The sequence below is a fragment of the Rhinatrema bivittatum genome, chromosome 2 (assembly GCF_901001135.1).
Source record: "Rhinatrema bivittatum chromosome 2, aRhiBiv1.1, whole genome shotgun sequence".
Taxonomy (NCBI): Eukaryota; Metazoa; Chordata; class Amphibia; order Gymnophiona; family Rhinatrematidae; genus Rhinatrema; species Rhinatrema bivittatum.
In genome coordinates this window covers 337,471,867-337,489,008 of record NC_042616.1, presented here as the reverse complement: position 1 = coordinate 337,489,008, position 17,142 = coordinate 337,471,867, and the positions used below count along the sequence as shown (strand labels likewise).

Below are 17,142 nucleotides of genomic sequence, written 5' to 3'. Positions count from 1 at the left end.
GTTGAATGGAATGTTAGGGAGTGTGGTTTCCGCTGATCAAACCAGTTTTGTTAGGGGGAGACTAGCGAATTCAAATGTTTTGAAGGCTTACATGGCTATTCATACAGCTCAAGCTAGTAATGGGGAGTCTAGATGCCAAAAAAGCATTTGATTGTTTTGAGTGGCTCTATTTGCAGTGGGTGTTAGAGAAATGTAATATAGGACCCTCCTTTCTAAGTTGGCCTTCTATATCATCGACCGCTTGTGCAAATACTGGTTGATGGGTCTTTGTTGGGAGTATTAGTGCTGGGATGAGGCACCAGACAGGGCTGTCCCTTGTCTCCCCTGCTTTTTGTGTTGGGATTAGAGCGGTTAGCAGTCAAGCTTCGTAGTTTGCCCTCTTTTCAAGGGATTCGGGTTAAGCGCAAGGAAATAAAACTTAGCATGTTTGCAGACGATCTCTTGCTTTTCATTGGTAATCCACAGTTTTGTCTTCAGGAGATCATTGGTACGATTCTTTAATTTGGGTCTTTTTATGGGCTGCAGATTAATTATGGTAAATCTGAGGCCTTCCCCTTACGCACTGCTTTGATGGACAGTTGAGTGGGTCCGTTTCCGATACAGTGGGCTACGGACCAGTTTCGGTACCTGGGGTTTTATCTAGTTCGCACTGTGGAGGAATTGTATTCTTAATTTTGACAGGGTTTTTGATAAATCCTTTCTCCAGGAGTGGAAATCTTTGCCTTTGCCATTGCTGGGGAGGAGTGGTTAATATGGTAGTTCTTCCCAAGGTGTTGTACCCATTGCATGTAAGTGCTGCTCAGAGGTCTGTTGGATTCAGGACATAGGGGAGGAGAAAGTACAGCTAAACATGCCAATTGGAGAGAGGGAGGGACAGATGAATCTGCCACAGGGTGTGGGGGACAGGGAAGGGAAAGTGATAATGCCAGTGGGTAGGAGAAAAGGAAGAGAAGGAAATGATGCCAGCAAGATAGGGAGAAAGAATGGGAGGGAAGCGATGATGCCAGGGGGGTCAGGGAGACAGAAGATGATGATGATGTCTGGTGATAAAGGAAGAGGGATGGAGGGAGAAGGATGATGATAATGCCATGGGGTGGGGGAGAGGTAAGGGGAGAAGGTGATGATGCCAAGGGGTAGTGGGTTGGGGGAAGGGAAGAGAAAATCATGATACCAGGGGAAAGGAAGAGAAGGTGATGATGATCATAATGATGGGGGGGGGGGGGGGGGAGAGAAGGTGATGATGATGCTGGGGGGGGGGTGAGGAAGAGAAGGTGATGATGCCAAAGGATTGGGGGGGAGGAAATGTAATGATGCTATTGAAGAGGGAACAGAAAGTGATAATTATGGCAAGGGATGGAGGGAGAGGGAAAGGAATAGAAGGTGATGATTATGATGCCTGGAGAGTGTGGAGGGAAGGGAGAACAAGGTAATGATGATGCCAAAGGGGGGGTGGGGGTGGAGGAAGAGAGAAGAGAAGGCGATGATACCAGGAGGTGGAGGAAAGGGAAGGAAATGATGCCAGTGATGGTGAAGATGGGTGGAGGGTAAAGGAAAGTTATGATGATACAGCAGGGGGGTAGAAGGAGAGGCAAAAGAGGAGAAAGTGATGTTATTGCCATGGACTGGAGAAAGAGGGAAGGAGGAGAATGGAAGAGGTGATGATGCCAGGGGAGAGGGAAGAGAAGATGATGGTGATGATGCCAGGGGGTGGAGGAAGAGGGAAGGAATGGGAAGAGAAGGTGATGGCATTAGGGGTAGGGGAGAGAAAACAGAGGGTGATGATGCCAAGGGTTGGGGAAAGGGAAAGACAGTGATGTTGCTAGGGGTACAGGGAGAGGGGTGAGGAGTGTGGGCATGGTGATGATATAAGGGAAGTGAGAGGAGAGGGAAGGGAAGGGAAAGGAAAAGGAGAGACAGTGATGACAGTGAAAGTAGTGGTGTGCCACAATGAAGAGAACCCTGTGCTGATACAAAAAATGTTGGGAATCACTGATATATATATATATATATATATATATATATATATATGTGTGTATGTGTGTGTGTGACTGTACTGAGAGAGAGAGAGATCTATAGATATATGTGTGTGTTATGTATCTATATCTATATATACAGTATATAAATACGCATAATTTTTACTTTAATTTTCAAACATCTACATTAGTCTGGTAATCATTCTGATTACAAACAATATCCATAGGTTCTTTACATCTACTGTCCAGAAATGATGCATGTTTCCTGTTCACTTAAAAATAGCCCTTTCTTTTATCTGTCAGCAAGTGCATCTGTAAATCGTGTATCTGCACAATGTTCTTGGAACTCAAAAACAGCTGAAGAAAAGTTGAAACAATAGAAATATAAGTCAAAACATCCTAGAAGTAAATGCAAACTGAAACTCCCCTTAAAACTTAAAAGGGCAGGCCAGGCACAAAAGACTTTCAGATAGTGATTACAACCAGATCTACATTGAACAGATTCACCCCAAATCAGGACTTAGAACAATTTATGGCCAAAACATTTTCAGCAAATTTGGCAAATGAAAATGAATTACATATATATCAAAAAGACAATTGAAAGATCCTTCATATCTTTGGAAAACCACATACATTTCCAATATATTTACGTTATCAGACCAGCCCTGATTCTGACCCATGCTAAGTATTATTTGCATCACTATAACTTCCAAAAATCTCATCATCCCTTTTTGTATATGCGGATCCTGTCTCTGGACATTGTCAACACCTTGAATTCTGCAGAGAACATGTCCCAAGCACGCTTCCGCTGTAATGTCAGCTCAAACTAAAGGCAAAAAGCCAAAATCACTTTCCCCAAACTTCAGTCATTGCACTGCTTCATTTAAACCTGCTGCAAATCATTTACATGAACAGAAATCAATATGTTGCTGATCATCAACAGGAATCAATTAAGAAAAAAATACACAAAACACAGAAATCCTTTCATTTTTGGTATGAAAACACTATCAGTCACAAGGAAATTAAACAAAATACTATACAGGAGTTAAGGAAGGCTCACAAGTATGTGAAAAGAAAAAACCTCAAACTTGACTGCCTCGCCCTCAGTTTCTTATGAGCAATACTATACAAAAATGAGAATGACTCCCTTGATAATAACATATCTCAGCATTCCAGAAGCATGACGCATCACTGTCTTTGATATCCATCCCATGGTCAAATGTACTGACAGTTCTACCCAGCAGAACACTAGGCAACCTAGATCAGGAATGTAACTTTGCTTGATTCAGCCTTCTTGTTCTTGGTTACACTTGTTTTTCCCCCAAGTTCCATGTAAACTGGCCTGATGTGAATTTCTATTCGTGAAGTCCGGTATAGAAATATATATTAAATAAATAAATAAATAGGGTGATAAGGGCACTCATGATCAGCCAAGATCACACACACGTATATATGAACATTTTAACACCATACCCACCCCTCCCTATCCCCTTCCATGTACTCCTCCTATCACACACACACAAGCTTGAGAGGCCATTGGAACTCTTGCTAGCCCAGAGGGCTGGAGATACTTTGCCTCTGAGATGAATCCTCAGTGTCACTCTCTATGGGTGGCAGGAGAAGCAACTGCAGTCATGTTCCCTCCTTCCCTGAGACTGAGAGCATTGCTTGGTTTAAGGTAACCGATTGGCTGTACCAAATGCAGATCCAGGCAGCTGATGGTCTGGTGCATGGTCCCACACCTGAGAGCTTGACTGGTCCTCAGACACTAAAAAAGGGATAACGGGACAACAGACCAGCATTTGAAAGGCTTGGAGGCCAAACAGCTGTGGGGATGCTGAGGCAAATCTGTGAATTCTGATATCGAATATGTGAAGATGTTACATTGATATTAAAGTAATCTAATGTCATACCAAGTTTTGTATTGTGGAAGTCCTGTTTACAAGCACCATGCCTGTTTGTCAAGAGGAAAATGTACTGATAGCCTGAACACTGGACTGGATCAATGGATACGACTCATTCTAGCCCCAAAGAGTAAACATCTGTATTCTAAACTACACTGTATATTCTGTGCTTGCAGTAGTTATGCCTATGTTCCGCTGGTGTGTGAATAAACCAGCATTTAAATATTACTCCTGAGTGGCTGACTACTTCAGAAGCTTCCAACCTGACAGTGGCACACACAACCCCACCTGGGGCCAACGAACAGTTGACATGAACCTCTCTTTCTGTTATTTTTTATTTTTCCTGTTTAGTTCTACAGACTCCATAGTTTTGTATGCAAAATGAGTCCATGAATAATATAGTCTGATGGTGTTCATGACTGTAACATGTGCCTGAGAACAATTCTTTTCAGAATGTTATATTGGATGTCAGTACAATAAGTGTAGACAGTGAGATTACAGATGTTGCATATGGACCTGATGAAGTCACGGGTTTGTATGCTAGCAGAAAGTATCCAGAGCGCACATGCGAGTGTGTGAGTTGTGATTAAGAGGACGTTGTACTAAACTACACTGGCATTCGTGATAGCATTAACAAGCATTCAAAACACCGTCAATGTACACTATGCCAATTACACAAGTGATTGCTACTTTTAATGTGAATTATTTAGATTTTGCCAACATCAGCACCAAATGTATGCAAAATGTATAATGAGCGGAATAATTATGCAAATCAGCTTAATACTTATGAACGTATAGTAAAATTGCACGTTAAAAATGTGCGCACATTACCACAGACCCAGTTCTGCCAGAAACTTAATTACACCTCGCGGAGGTGTAGTTACGCTTTTTTTGCCTTAAAATCAGTGTTAATGTGCTACTTTTTAAAGCATGACATTTTCTGCATTAGTGATCAGCATGCCATTAAAATGGGCTGTTTAAATGAGCTAATTAGTGCTCATTAATGGTCTCTGCTAACATACTTTGGTACACTGGTCGCTACAAGGGTAATGCACTCATAAACCCCAGTTATTTTTATGTAAATCGTCTTCTCCACATTATCCAGGGGGTTGTGCAAAGAAAAGCATGTGCATAACTCAATTCCATGTGGACTTTCACCGCCACTCGTGGTAGGTGTTCCAGGGGCAGACATTTATGTGCATGCAGACAGTTATACTTGCTTGGGAGCAGGAGTAATTTCCTGTATGTATGTATGTATGTTCATAAACGTGCCAGCCCAATCCAGGAATTTTCAAAACAGACATGCTTCTAAATCCACTTTGAAAATTCGGGCTAAGTTTTGCAGGTATTTTGTGCGCTCAGCCTTTAGCCCTACACAGGCTGCTGACAAGTACCTTCCCTGTGTGAATCAGAGACAGAGAGAGAGAGATGGGGGAGGAAGAACAAAAAGGCTAAGAAAGTGATGACAGGGCGTGCAGAAAACTGGATAACAAGGAATGCATGAGATTTGCAGGGGATAGGAAGTTCTATGATGCAGCTTCTGGTGTGAACTCTCTCTCTCCGTGCTATTTGCCAGGCAGCAATGCCTATATGTGCTGAATATTGTAGAGCGTCACAAAAAAATATTTATGAAACTGTTTTTCCCTGCCTCCTGGTTTCTTTAGTTTCAACAAAAGATTTTGAAGTTTTCCAAGTGAAAAACAATAAAGAGTATGCCTTCCTTGATTTGCAGCTGTATAAAATACGTAGAGCAGATGTTAAAAATATCTCCGTTGAGGAAAAAAGAGAGTTGTATGCTACATGTGCTGACAATCGCTTGCAGACGACTGTAGAACCTGAAGATAACTTTGCTGCCATTGACAAAAACTGAATGCTCTACTCGGACATTGTGCGTTAAAAATGTTTCACCACTATAATGCAAATCCTTAAAACTTAACAATGTTTAATTGAAAAACTCAAGCCAAAATGAAGAGATCAGAACAGGACATCACCGCTCACTGGTATAGTAGGAAAAGTCCTTGAGATGACCTACCTCTCAAAATGTAATTCTGATAGTTCTGGTCAGCCTCAGCTCCCACTTTAATCAGGCAAGTCAGGCCCTCAGCAACAACAAACTCATGGACCAAATCCTTGTCGTCCTGCCAGACCGGGGGAGAAAGTAAAAAGAGAGAACATTGTCATTCTCAAAAGGCGAAGGCAAGCGGATGTATTACAGCATAAATCAGATGCTACTGCAGCAGGCGACCGTAAATCAGCACCACCAAAAGGGATGACCTGAAAGGCGACACTGCCCTCAGGAGCTTCTGGCTGCTGTCCGGAATGAGCCCGGTAAGCACAGTCAGCAGAATTTGTCTCCTCCACCGTTAAATGCTTTCACCTGAAAATAGCAAGCACTTTGGGGCTTTTGGCCAGGGCCAGTAGGGGCTAGCAGCAGAGCAATCCTTTGGTAGTACAAGTTACCTGCTGTGCGTGGGGCTGCATGTGTGCTCCAACTTTCCAATTTCATGCTTGCAAATATTTACTTTCCTCTACAAAAACCTAGATTTGGCCATAACACTTCCATTAGCCACTGTGCTGCCAAAAAAAAGCCCCGGGAAAGTGAAACTATGAGAATTTGCTGGGTGAAAGTCATCAAGGGAATGACAGCATCCCAACTTATTCACACCAGGGGGGCACTAGCAGAACGACTCTGAGCGGGGCCCCCGGTCTCCGGCGATTCCATGGCCACAGTAAGGGCCACAAAATGTGGCCCTTGCTAAGGGAGTCAGGGGGCCCTCTCGGCAAAAGAAGCAATTGATGGCGGCGGGAGGAGGAATGGCACCCTTCATGGAAAAAAAATGATTGAGTGAACCCTTCACTCCACCGCTCCTATTGTAAACCCGATGGAGGGCGAGGGCCTTGCAGCTCCTCCGGCGCTTTCTCCCTTCCAGGGCTTTGAAGCAGACTGCGGAAGGAGAGGAGCTGCAAGGCCCTCCTCCACCTGTTTTATGATAGCAGCAGGTAAGTGAGGAGATTTGGGCGGAGGGGGAGGCAGAGAGGGAGGATGAATGAATGAACTGGGGATCGCCACAGGGAGGGAAGGAAGAAGTGAATGAATCAGAGATTACTTTGGTGGGGGGGGGGGGGGGAGTAGGAAGGAGGGAGTGAATAAATCACTGATCATTCTGCTAGTGCCCCCCTGGTGTGAATAAGTTGGGATGCTGTCATTCCCTGATGACTTTCACCCAGCAAATTCTCATAGTTTCACTTTCCCAGGGCTTTTTTTGGCAGCACAGTGGCTAATGGAAGTGTTATGGCCAAATCTAGGTTTTTGCAGAGGGAGGGAACCAGAGTGAGTGAGAGGTTTGGAGGGGGGGGGGGGGAGCAGCGTTTGAATCAGGATTTGTGAGGGGGAAGAAGTGAATGAGGGAGAGTGAGGAGATGGTGGGAAAGGGAAGTAAAAATGGGAGAATGAGGGACCAAAGGGGCTTTGGAAGGGGGGAATAAGGAAAAAAGGTGATGGGGAGTGTGAGTTGGGGGAGCTGTGCCTTCCTTCCTTCCTTCCTTCTTCATTCCATCCTAATCTTTCCTCCTTCTCTTTCACCCCATCTCTAGTCCTCCCTCTTTCCTCCTCTTCATCTCAGTCTTTCCTCCTTCTCCTCCATCACCTTCCTCACTACTCCCTTTCTTCTCACCTGCCCACAACTGATTCCTGTTCCCTCCCCTCCCTCCCTCCTCATCTTTCATTTCCTTTTCTTCACCCTCCATCTCTCCTCCCTCTGTGCCTCTGACCTCCTCTGTACCTCAACCCCCCCCTACTGCCTAAGATTCCTTCTTCAAAGCCCACCTCTGTGATCTCCTCTCTTCCCATTCCCAGATTCCTTTCGCTCTTTCCTCGCCAAGCCCCAATTACAGATTTCTGTTCCTCTTACAAAGAATCAGAAAAATTAACTGGATACAGAAATGTTAGAAAGGACTTTATTTTTATAAAGTAAAACTGGTGGCTCTGAGTATGCCCTAGTAGTCATCACAGGCCTGTGTCTGGCATGACCGAATAAGTGCTTATCCACTAAAACCAGCAGCCTGCCTGCATTACATTTTGCAGCATGCACACTAACATGGCTCCTAACAGATGATACACTCTTTTTTTTTTTTTTTTTGCATGCATGCATGGAGAAAAGGATGATCGGTCAGCTGGCACCAGCTTGGAAGTCAGCATCAGTAGTGCAAGAGGCAGTTGTGCTCATTTGCCCCCATCTACTCTTCCAGTTTTCTGAAAGGCAAGGGAGGAGGTGGCAGCTGCGAGGGAGTGGGAAGGGGGCCGGGATGAGCGTATCAGAGCACATTGGCCCTTCAGTCTTTTGAATCAAATTCTACAGAATGTTATTTGTAAGGCTATTGCTACCTATTTACCGTATATTTATTTATGATTTGTAATGTTGTATGTTTTCTGTTCTCCACTCCAAAACGTTCTGTGAATAAATTGAAAATTGAAATTGAAGTTGGGGGTTGGGCAGTAAAAGATTGGGGCATGCTGGCCCTTCGGTTTTGGTGCTAGAAAAAAGTTCGGGTAACAGGGCATGGGATCCCCTTCATCTGGCACTTGGGTGAAGTGCATCCTGGGTTGGCTGTTGCTTGAGATGAGACTCCTGAGTGCTTGGCTTTCCCCTAATATTAAAGGCTAGTGGGCCAGCCCTAAAGACATGATAACATTTAACACCTGGTCTGAATCAGGTGTTACATTTCAGGCCTTTGCAAACCCACGCTAAATAGCATGTGCAGGAGAACATACGATTCTACTTAATATGTACCTGCTAAAGCCTAATTTGCATCTAACATTTCTTAATTTACATGTACACATATCTTAATGTCTTCCTGCACTGGCTTAGTGTGCACACTAGGACCATAAACGTCCATATTTAAAACCATTTAGTTGGATAACTCACAAGTTATCCAGTTAAATAGTAACTTTTTTAAATATTTGGCCACTTATCTGGCTAAATTAACTTATCTGGCTAAATTATAGCCAGATAAGTTAATCGGCTAAATTATATAGTCATTATCTGGCTATAATTTAGCCAGATAAAAAAGAAGCTTTCCAGGGCATGACTAACCTATCCAGCTAACGAGACCGATTTTCAATTCTAACCGGCTAAGTTAACCGGATAACTTTAGACTTTGCTTCAGAGCAGTTATAAAGTTATGCAGTCTTGTATGGCTGGATAACCAGCCACTTAACTTCAAAAGATATCTGGTTAAGTGTCAGTCTTGTACCGAAAACAAATAAAATTAACTGTGGGCCCCCGTCCCAATTCCTGTCCCCACATCAAATGTAACAAAACCCTTGCTGGCCGCCATTCCCCCCAAACCCCTTCTATACCAAAATCATGGCAATGGCCCTCCAGGCCTTCCCCCTCCCACCCTGGGAAAATGGACAAAATTGTCATTCTCCAACTCCCCCCCCCCCCCCCCCGCCATGCCACCATCCCTCTCAAGGTCTCCCAATCAGCCGGTACCTGAAAATATGTAGCCCAGGATCGCAGCCTCTGGCAGGCCTGGGCACCTCCAGTGTATCTCTTTGCAGCCATGCTGAAAGCATAAGGTATCAGCAAAACTGCTCAGCGGCTAGAGGGTTGTGGGGGTTGAAGGTGGCGACTTTGCCATATTTTATTCAATTTTATTCCCAGGGCAGGAGATGGGAGGCCTGGAGGGCCATCGCTGTGATTTTGGCATAGAAGAGGTTTTGAAGGATAATGGCTAGCAAGGGCTTTGTTGCATTTGAGGTTGGGGGAAGGTGGGAATAGGGATGGAGGCATGCAGTGAATTTTATTTTGGTCCAGGACTGCCACTTAACGGGATATCTTTTGAAGGTATCTAGGTATGTGACTGCAAACCTTTAGGCCTAACTAGCCATATTTAAAAGCTGGCCGATTAGGTTTAAAGTTATCGGGGTAAATGTAGCCAGATGAATTTAAATCAAGGATATTCAGTCAGACATTTATCCCACTGAAATAATTAGAACTAAATGCCAAGAAATATATTTGTTATGGTGAAATATGCAGCATCATATAATATGAATTTCAACTTATTGTCAGTGGACTTCAGTTTATCGCCTGTTCGAATGCATCCTAAAATAAAAGGGTTATTTTTAGCAGTATTGTTATAAAAAATGGCATTTTCCCTCCCTATTGCAAGAGTTTGTAAATTGCAGAAAGACTAGCGGAGCTGTTGAACAAGACAGAAGGCATGCTGGTTGCCTCTGCTCCTTTTTTTTTTTTTTTTCCCAGGTGTACTGCCGAGATTGGATGGAGGACACACAATCTCTGCCTGGCTTCTCACATCATTTCTAAGGCTTTCAAAAGCATATATAGCTCTCATGCATAGCTGGTGTTAAAAATGTTTTAAGCAGGCTAAACCTGTCATCTCCTTCTGCAGTTCTCTTTTAGAAATGATTTTCCAGTTTACTCAAATGTCTCAAAATTTCCTGCCTCATAAATTTTCCCCTTGTTAATAAAACAGACTGCTGCTGAGCCTGTTTCCCTTCCAGAGCTGGCTAAGAAAAAAAATAAAAAAACATGGTGCTTACTCAAACGGATTGCTGATACTGATATATGTACACGTCACATGCATTGTTGATATGGGACGCAAGTCTAGGAGATGAAGAAAGAGTTCAAATTCCTTCTCAACCAAGTAATCAGTTCAGAGACAATGGTGGTGTTGGCAAAGATGTTCTTCAATGCACAGCCTGCAGTGACTGCTTAAAGTGCAAGCTTGCGCATGACTTAGGGTTACCCACTTACCCCAGGTCATCTGAACAGGCTGATCCAGGACTGATTTTTGCCCCGTTGCATGCAAGGAATTGTAGTTCTGTCTAAGAGACATCAATGGGACAATCAGAATTATAACTCTATGCATGCAACGGGGCAAAACCGGAAGTGGATTAACCTGTTTGGTTACCCTGGGGTGAGCTGTCAACTCTAGCATGAGAACCATTAAAAAAAAAAAGAAACGTATTTACGTCATGTTGATGTAAATCGATTTTGAAAAACAAAATCTACCTTCAGATTCTCTAACAGGCAAGGTGTAAACCTTGTGCACTAAAGGGTTTCCCTATTTCAGACCTGGTTTTGTATGGCTTTATTTCCCCATTCTGAGTCAGGGGGGATAAAAAAGCTGAGCCAATCAGGTCCTTGGAATCTATGGGGCCATTTGTTTGGTGCACAGGTCTCTTAACCTTAAACTTTGCCTCAAGCCAAACGAAAAACTACAATCAACCTAAAATAAAAAAAGGCTGATGGTTATTTTTTTTTTTTGTCTGCTATACTTTTGGAATGTCTACGTTTTAAAGTGCTTGAAATGCGGAATATAAATCAAATAAATAAGGAAGGACTGCAGACATTCTTGCTCTCCTAGAAGGTGAGACCTGTAAGCTCAGTTAACCACCTTGTAGAGTTATCTAATTGATGCCAGTTTTAGTTCTGTTACATTTTCTGTCTAACCATGGAGTTCTCCTGAAGTACAAGACACTCCAAAGTGGCACCATCTTCTTTCTAGTATGCAGGGGAGACCTGTGTTTCCCACTGTGAGCACAGCTCGGGTCATGCTGGAAAGGAAACATTTTTCCATTTGAACAAAAATGGCTTTTGAAATGAGGACCATTATTTTGAAAAGCTTCAAACTAGGGGAGGGAATAAAAGGATAGTATCCTATACTTTGCCCTCCCCCCCTCCCTTGCCCCCTGCCCCTCCCCCCACCACCCATACACACAACACTGAAAATTTTCCTAGGGCCTAAGTATGAAATGTTTTCTCCCATTATGTGGGGCCAATTTTCAAAGGGTTTATGCTCCTAACGTTTGGATTTAGGATCCTAAATTGGCCCTTTTAAAAATTTACTAAGGCTGAGTGCCTAAATTTAGGAGCCTAAAAAGTGGGTATCTTCAGCGCTGGAGTTAAGGCGGGGGAGACAAAGCCAAGGGCTTGGCACTGATTTTAACAACAATTAGGCACCTCATTTAGGAGCAGATCTAAATATAAGGGCCCTAAGTTTTAGGCTCCTAACCTTATGTGAATTTTCAGCTGATAAGTTTGTCTGAAAATAGGCATCTAACTAAGAGACCTGAATTTAGGTGCTCAGCTTTGTTTGAATATCAGCTCCTACATTTTTTTCCTTTGCTGATCCTTTGTTGAATTTGCCAATAATAAAACTTAGTGATACCCCTATCAAGAAAAACGTGCTCCAGCTACAATACAAATTATCTTTGTCTACATTACATCAAAACTGAATTCCAATCCCTTTTATAAGCAGTCATGATCGCTAAGGACACTTCCTTTGGTTGCTTTAAGTAGCCTGAAACTGGTGTTCAAACTTAGGGTATGATAGATTATATCAGAACTATTGATGGTGTAGAGAGCAAATTCCATGACAGCAAGATTATCTGTTGTTTTTCTAATATTCCACATTAGCACTAACTTTCTATGCTATGTCCTCTTACTTTTACTAACCAAGTACTAGCATTCATTACACCCCTTCTCAACTTCAGGTAAAGATACTTTTGTTGTTAAGCATGTGAAAATTAAATGAGCTTGTGAATAGCCATAAAACTTTATTAATCATATATGAAAATGTGTATAAGTTTATGTAAAATATACATTTCAGGCATGGCTACATAGTCACAAATGTGACTTAGTACACCTTTAATTTCCTGTCCATATTGACATTTCACTGTTTTTACAAAAAATATAAGCGATCCAACACAACTGCTTTTGTTTGATTGATGAAAATGTAACTGAAAGATCACAAATAAACCCATGAGGTAAAAGAGATACACAAAACTACAAAGCTACTGCACTTGCAGCAACACTGATACTACCGGTAGAAGATATTTTGGATCCTTGGATTTTGAAAGTGCAGTCCTCGTGGTTCTAGACCCATGGCTCTTATCACTGTCTTTTTCCAGCAGCTCCTCATGGTAAATTAGTAGGTGCTCAAATTTTTTTTTTTTAATGTTTTTTTTAACCATATAGCTACCAATACAGAAAATCTTATAACATATACACACACCTTCTTGTCTGTATAGCAATTCCATAGTACATTAGCTAAACATACTTTACAGAATTATGTTTTAAATGATAATTCCAAAATAACACCAACAAAGTGCGCGATCTAGGTATTATTATTGAGTCAGATTAAAGTTTTAAAAAACACATATCAAAAAAAATAAAAGACGGATATTTTAAACTAATGACACTGAGGCGACTAAAACCATTTTTAAAACAAAATGATTTTAGAACAATCAAGCAGTCTCTAATTTTCGCCAGCACTGATTACTGCAACACCCTGCTCTTAGGGCTTCCAGCATCAACACGTAGGCCATTACAATTATTGCAGAACTCCGCCACTAGAATATTAATGGGGAAAAGAAGGGATGAACACATAACACCAGTCTTGGTAGCACTGCATTGGCTGCCAATTGAGTCATGTATACTTATTAAGACTTTATGTACCTTACACAAAGTGATCTTTGGAGATCAAAATGATTGGCTGAAAGCAGCAATATGGCTTCATACCCCACAAAGGAACTTGAGATCGGCAAATAAGGGTCTATTGACCATACCCTCAATCAATACAGCTAAGTTAACATCAGTACGTGAGAGAGCTATCTCACCAGCAGGCCCAAAACACTGGAACAAAATGCCACTCAAGCTAAGATTACAGTCAGATTTTAAGAATTTTAAGCGGAACCTGAAAACAGGGTTGTTCAAAAGAGTGTACAGCATTTATATTTATATTGGGAATAAAAATTATATATCTTTTTGCAAATGACAATAAATGATTGAAATTTCTTACTGCTCTAAAGGCTGAATACAGCTTGCGGCCCATTACGTGGTGAGAGGCTGCAGATTAAAACATCTGGGAGCTGTTTTTTATGATATTGTCATTTGTGATTTAAAAGATTTAAAGGATTGTTTCATGAGATTTGGACTTTGATCCTTTTCCCTCTCTGTTTGTCTTTATTGTTGATTATTCTGAGAGGTGGTTGCTTCTGATTTTTGTGTTCAAAAGAGTGTACATCATAGGTGAATGATAGTCCTTGAACTGAATTTCTTAGTGCTTTTATCTTTTACTGTTTCTAATTATTTGTTTTAAGATTTTATCTGTATTAATATGTATTTTACCCTTTTAAGTTTGAATTTTATCTCAAATGATGTTTTTATTTTCTTAAGAAATTGTAAACCGTTGTGAACGTTTTAACTAAACGATGGTCTATAAAACCTGTTAAATACATACATACATACATACATAAATAAATAAATAAATATGTGACTGAAAAATAACATATGGAAGGTAGAGATAATGCTACATTGCTACACTGTCCTAAGCGTAACTGAGAAATTGGTTGCTGGCTCCGACTAATTCGCCCTGTCATGTGAGAAAACTACCAGATAAGCAACAGATGCATAAATATACAAAATTACAGATATGTCACACTCAGGGGCCGATGCAATAAGATGCGCGCTGAAAACAGTTGCTCGTACTAAGCGCCTATTTTCCTAATGTGCGCGCAACCACATCCCTGTGCGATGCAATATGTAAATGAGAGGAGCGTAAAAAAGGGCGCCCTAAGGGAGAATGTGCATCTCTGATGCTCAAAAAAGAGGTTATTGCATTGGGCACCCACAATTGCAATGGGTGCTTAATACGAGCATCCATTTTGATTGCACTTGCTTTGGTTATTTTGCTGAGGTGCAGATTTGGCAAGTCGCAGTTTATTATATCAGGTGCTCATTACTAAGGGCATCTAAATTGTGTGATCATAAGAAACATGCGCTTCTTTTGAGCTAATCAATATATATTTATTTTTGCCACTGTAAGCAGTAAATTCAAGAGCCGGGATAATACTAAGGAGGAGAACACATTTATCGCAACACAGAGGAACATATTTTGTAATATTTCTCATGAGCCCTTGACTGTGAGTTGACTTTACTTCACCTCTGGGGCTGGAGTTAAATTCCCCACGTTAACAGTGTGCATTGGGTGCCCAGTACTTTCCTGCATTGGGCAGTAATAGCTAATGCTCTCATCTACATGGACTTGGCATACGTTGGGCGCTATCAGGTTCATGTTTGTTAGGGTGCACATTTTATACACGCTAATCTCTTTACTGCATTGGGAGCTAGTCTTGCATGTCCAAAACGTGCACCCAACCACACATAAACCCATGTGCTAGGCTGGGCGTACTTTATTGCATTGGCCCCCCAGAGTCCAGAGATGAAAAAAAAACCTTCTATTCTGAGAAAAAGGGATATGTTGACAATTGTACAGTATATTAATCTGGGCAAAAATATTCATCTTCAGAACACTTATTCTGCTGGCCCAAGAAAGCAATAGATTGTCCCAGTTTTTAAGGTCTATGTTGATCTTGTTTTTGACAGCTACATAATTTACCTTGTTTACTATATGTCCCCCCAGTTCCTGAGAATAAAAATTCCCAAATATCAAAACTCATTTTGAGCTATAAAAAATGATATACAGCTACCCTGGGTGGATGAGCGTGATCCTATCTAAATATGAACATGTCCGATTTTTGATAGTTTATCTTATATCCAGAGGCCCACCCATATGTTTCTAATACATTCAACAATTTAGGAATTTAGTCTTTAATTGATCTGTCAAGTATAAAGGACGACATCTGCATAAAGCGAAATCTTGTGTGTTTGACCCATAATACCAGCAATTCCTGGATCTCTATGACTAACCTGCGCCAGAGCTTCTACTGCCAGATCGAATAGGAGAGAGGGGGCATCCTTGCCGGGTTCCCCTTTGCATGAGAAAAGGGTCAGATAGGACTCCATTAGTTAATACTTTAGCTATTGGGCCTGTATATGATGCCTTCACCCACAGTATAAATTGGGGGCTTAAGCCAATATTGCAAAGAGGAAAGACCAGTGCAGCCTGTCAAAGGCTATTTTAGCAACTAAAGACAGTTAGCCTGATTTTGGTGGCAGGAAAAATAGTGGAAAGTGTTCTAAAGATCAGAATCACAGAACATATAGAAAGACATGAACATAAGAACATGCCATACTGGGTCAGACCAAGGGTCCATCAAGCCCAGCATCCTGTTTCCAACAGTGGCCAATCCAGGCCATAAGTACCTGGCAAGAACTAAGTCTATTCCATGCTACTGTTGCTAGTAATAGCAGTGGCTATTTTCTAAGTTTAATGGAACAAAGTAGCATGGCTTTACCCAAGGCAAGTCTTGCCTCACAAATCTGTTTCACATTCGAAAGGGTTAATAAACATGTAGATAAAGGTGAACCAGCAGATGTAGTGTATTTTGATTTTCAGAAGGCATTTGACAAAGTTCCTCATGAGAGACTTCTACGAAAACTAAAAAGTCATGGGATAGGTGGCAATGTCCTTTCGTGGATTACAAACTGGCTAAAAGACAGCAATCAGAGAGTAGGATTAAATGGACAATTTTCTCAGTGGAAGGGAGTGGACAGTGGAGTGCCTCAGGGATCTGTATTGGGACCCTTACTGTTCAATATATTTATAAATGATCTGGAAAGAAATACGACGAGTGAGATAATCAAATTTGCAGATGATACAAAATTATTCAGATTAGTTAAATCACAAGCAGATTGTGATAAATTGCAGGAGGGCCATGTGAGACTGGAAAATTGGGCATCCAAATGGCAGATGAAATTTAATGTGGACAAGTACAAGGTGATGCATATAGGGAAAATAACTCATGCTATAGTTACACAATGTTAGGTTCCATATTAGGAGCTACCACCCAAGAAAGAGATCTAGGCATCACAGTGGATAATATATTGAAATTGTCAGCTCAGTGTGCTACAGCAGTCCAAAAAGCAAACAGGAATGTTAGGAATTATTAGGAAGGGAATGGTGAAGAAAACAGAAAATGTCATAATGCCTCTGTATCGCTCCATGGTAAGACCGCACCTTGAATACTGTGTACAAGTCTGGTTGCTGCATCTCAAAAAAAATATAGTTGCGATGGAGAAGGTATAGAGAAGGGCGACCAAAATGATAAAGGGAATGGAACATCTCCCCTATGAAGAAAGACTAAAGAGGTTAGGGCTGTTCAGTTTGGAGAAGAGTCGGCTGAATGGGGATATGGTAGAAATCTTTAAAATCATGAGAGGTCTAGAACGGGTAAATGTGAATGGTTATTTACTCTTTCGGATAATAGGACTAGGGGGCACTCCATGAAGTTAGCATGTAGCACATTTAAAACTAATTGGAGAAAATTCTTTTTC

The 17,142-nt window shown here is 41.6% G+C and overlaps 1 protein-coding gene across 8 annotated transcripts in view; it reads right to left on the bottom strand.

Moving 5' to 3' along the window:
• Nucleotides 1-17,142, bottom strand: part of FHOD3 (formin homology 2 domain containing 3) — a 1,290,292-nt gene that overhangs the window by 573,370 nt on the left and 699,780 nt on the right. For all 8 annotated transcript variants that reach the window (XM_029589835.1, XM_029589836.1, XM_029589837.1 and 5 more), the window contains exon 5: nt 5,910-6,015. In XM_029589835.1, coding sequence (XP_029445695.1) covers nt 5,910-6,015 — 106 coding nt within the window. The remainder of the gene's footprint in view (nt 1-5,909; nt 6,016-17,142) is intronic.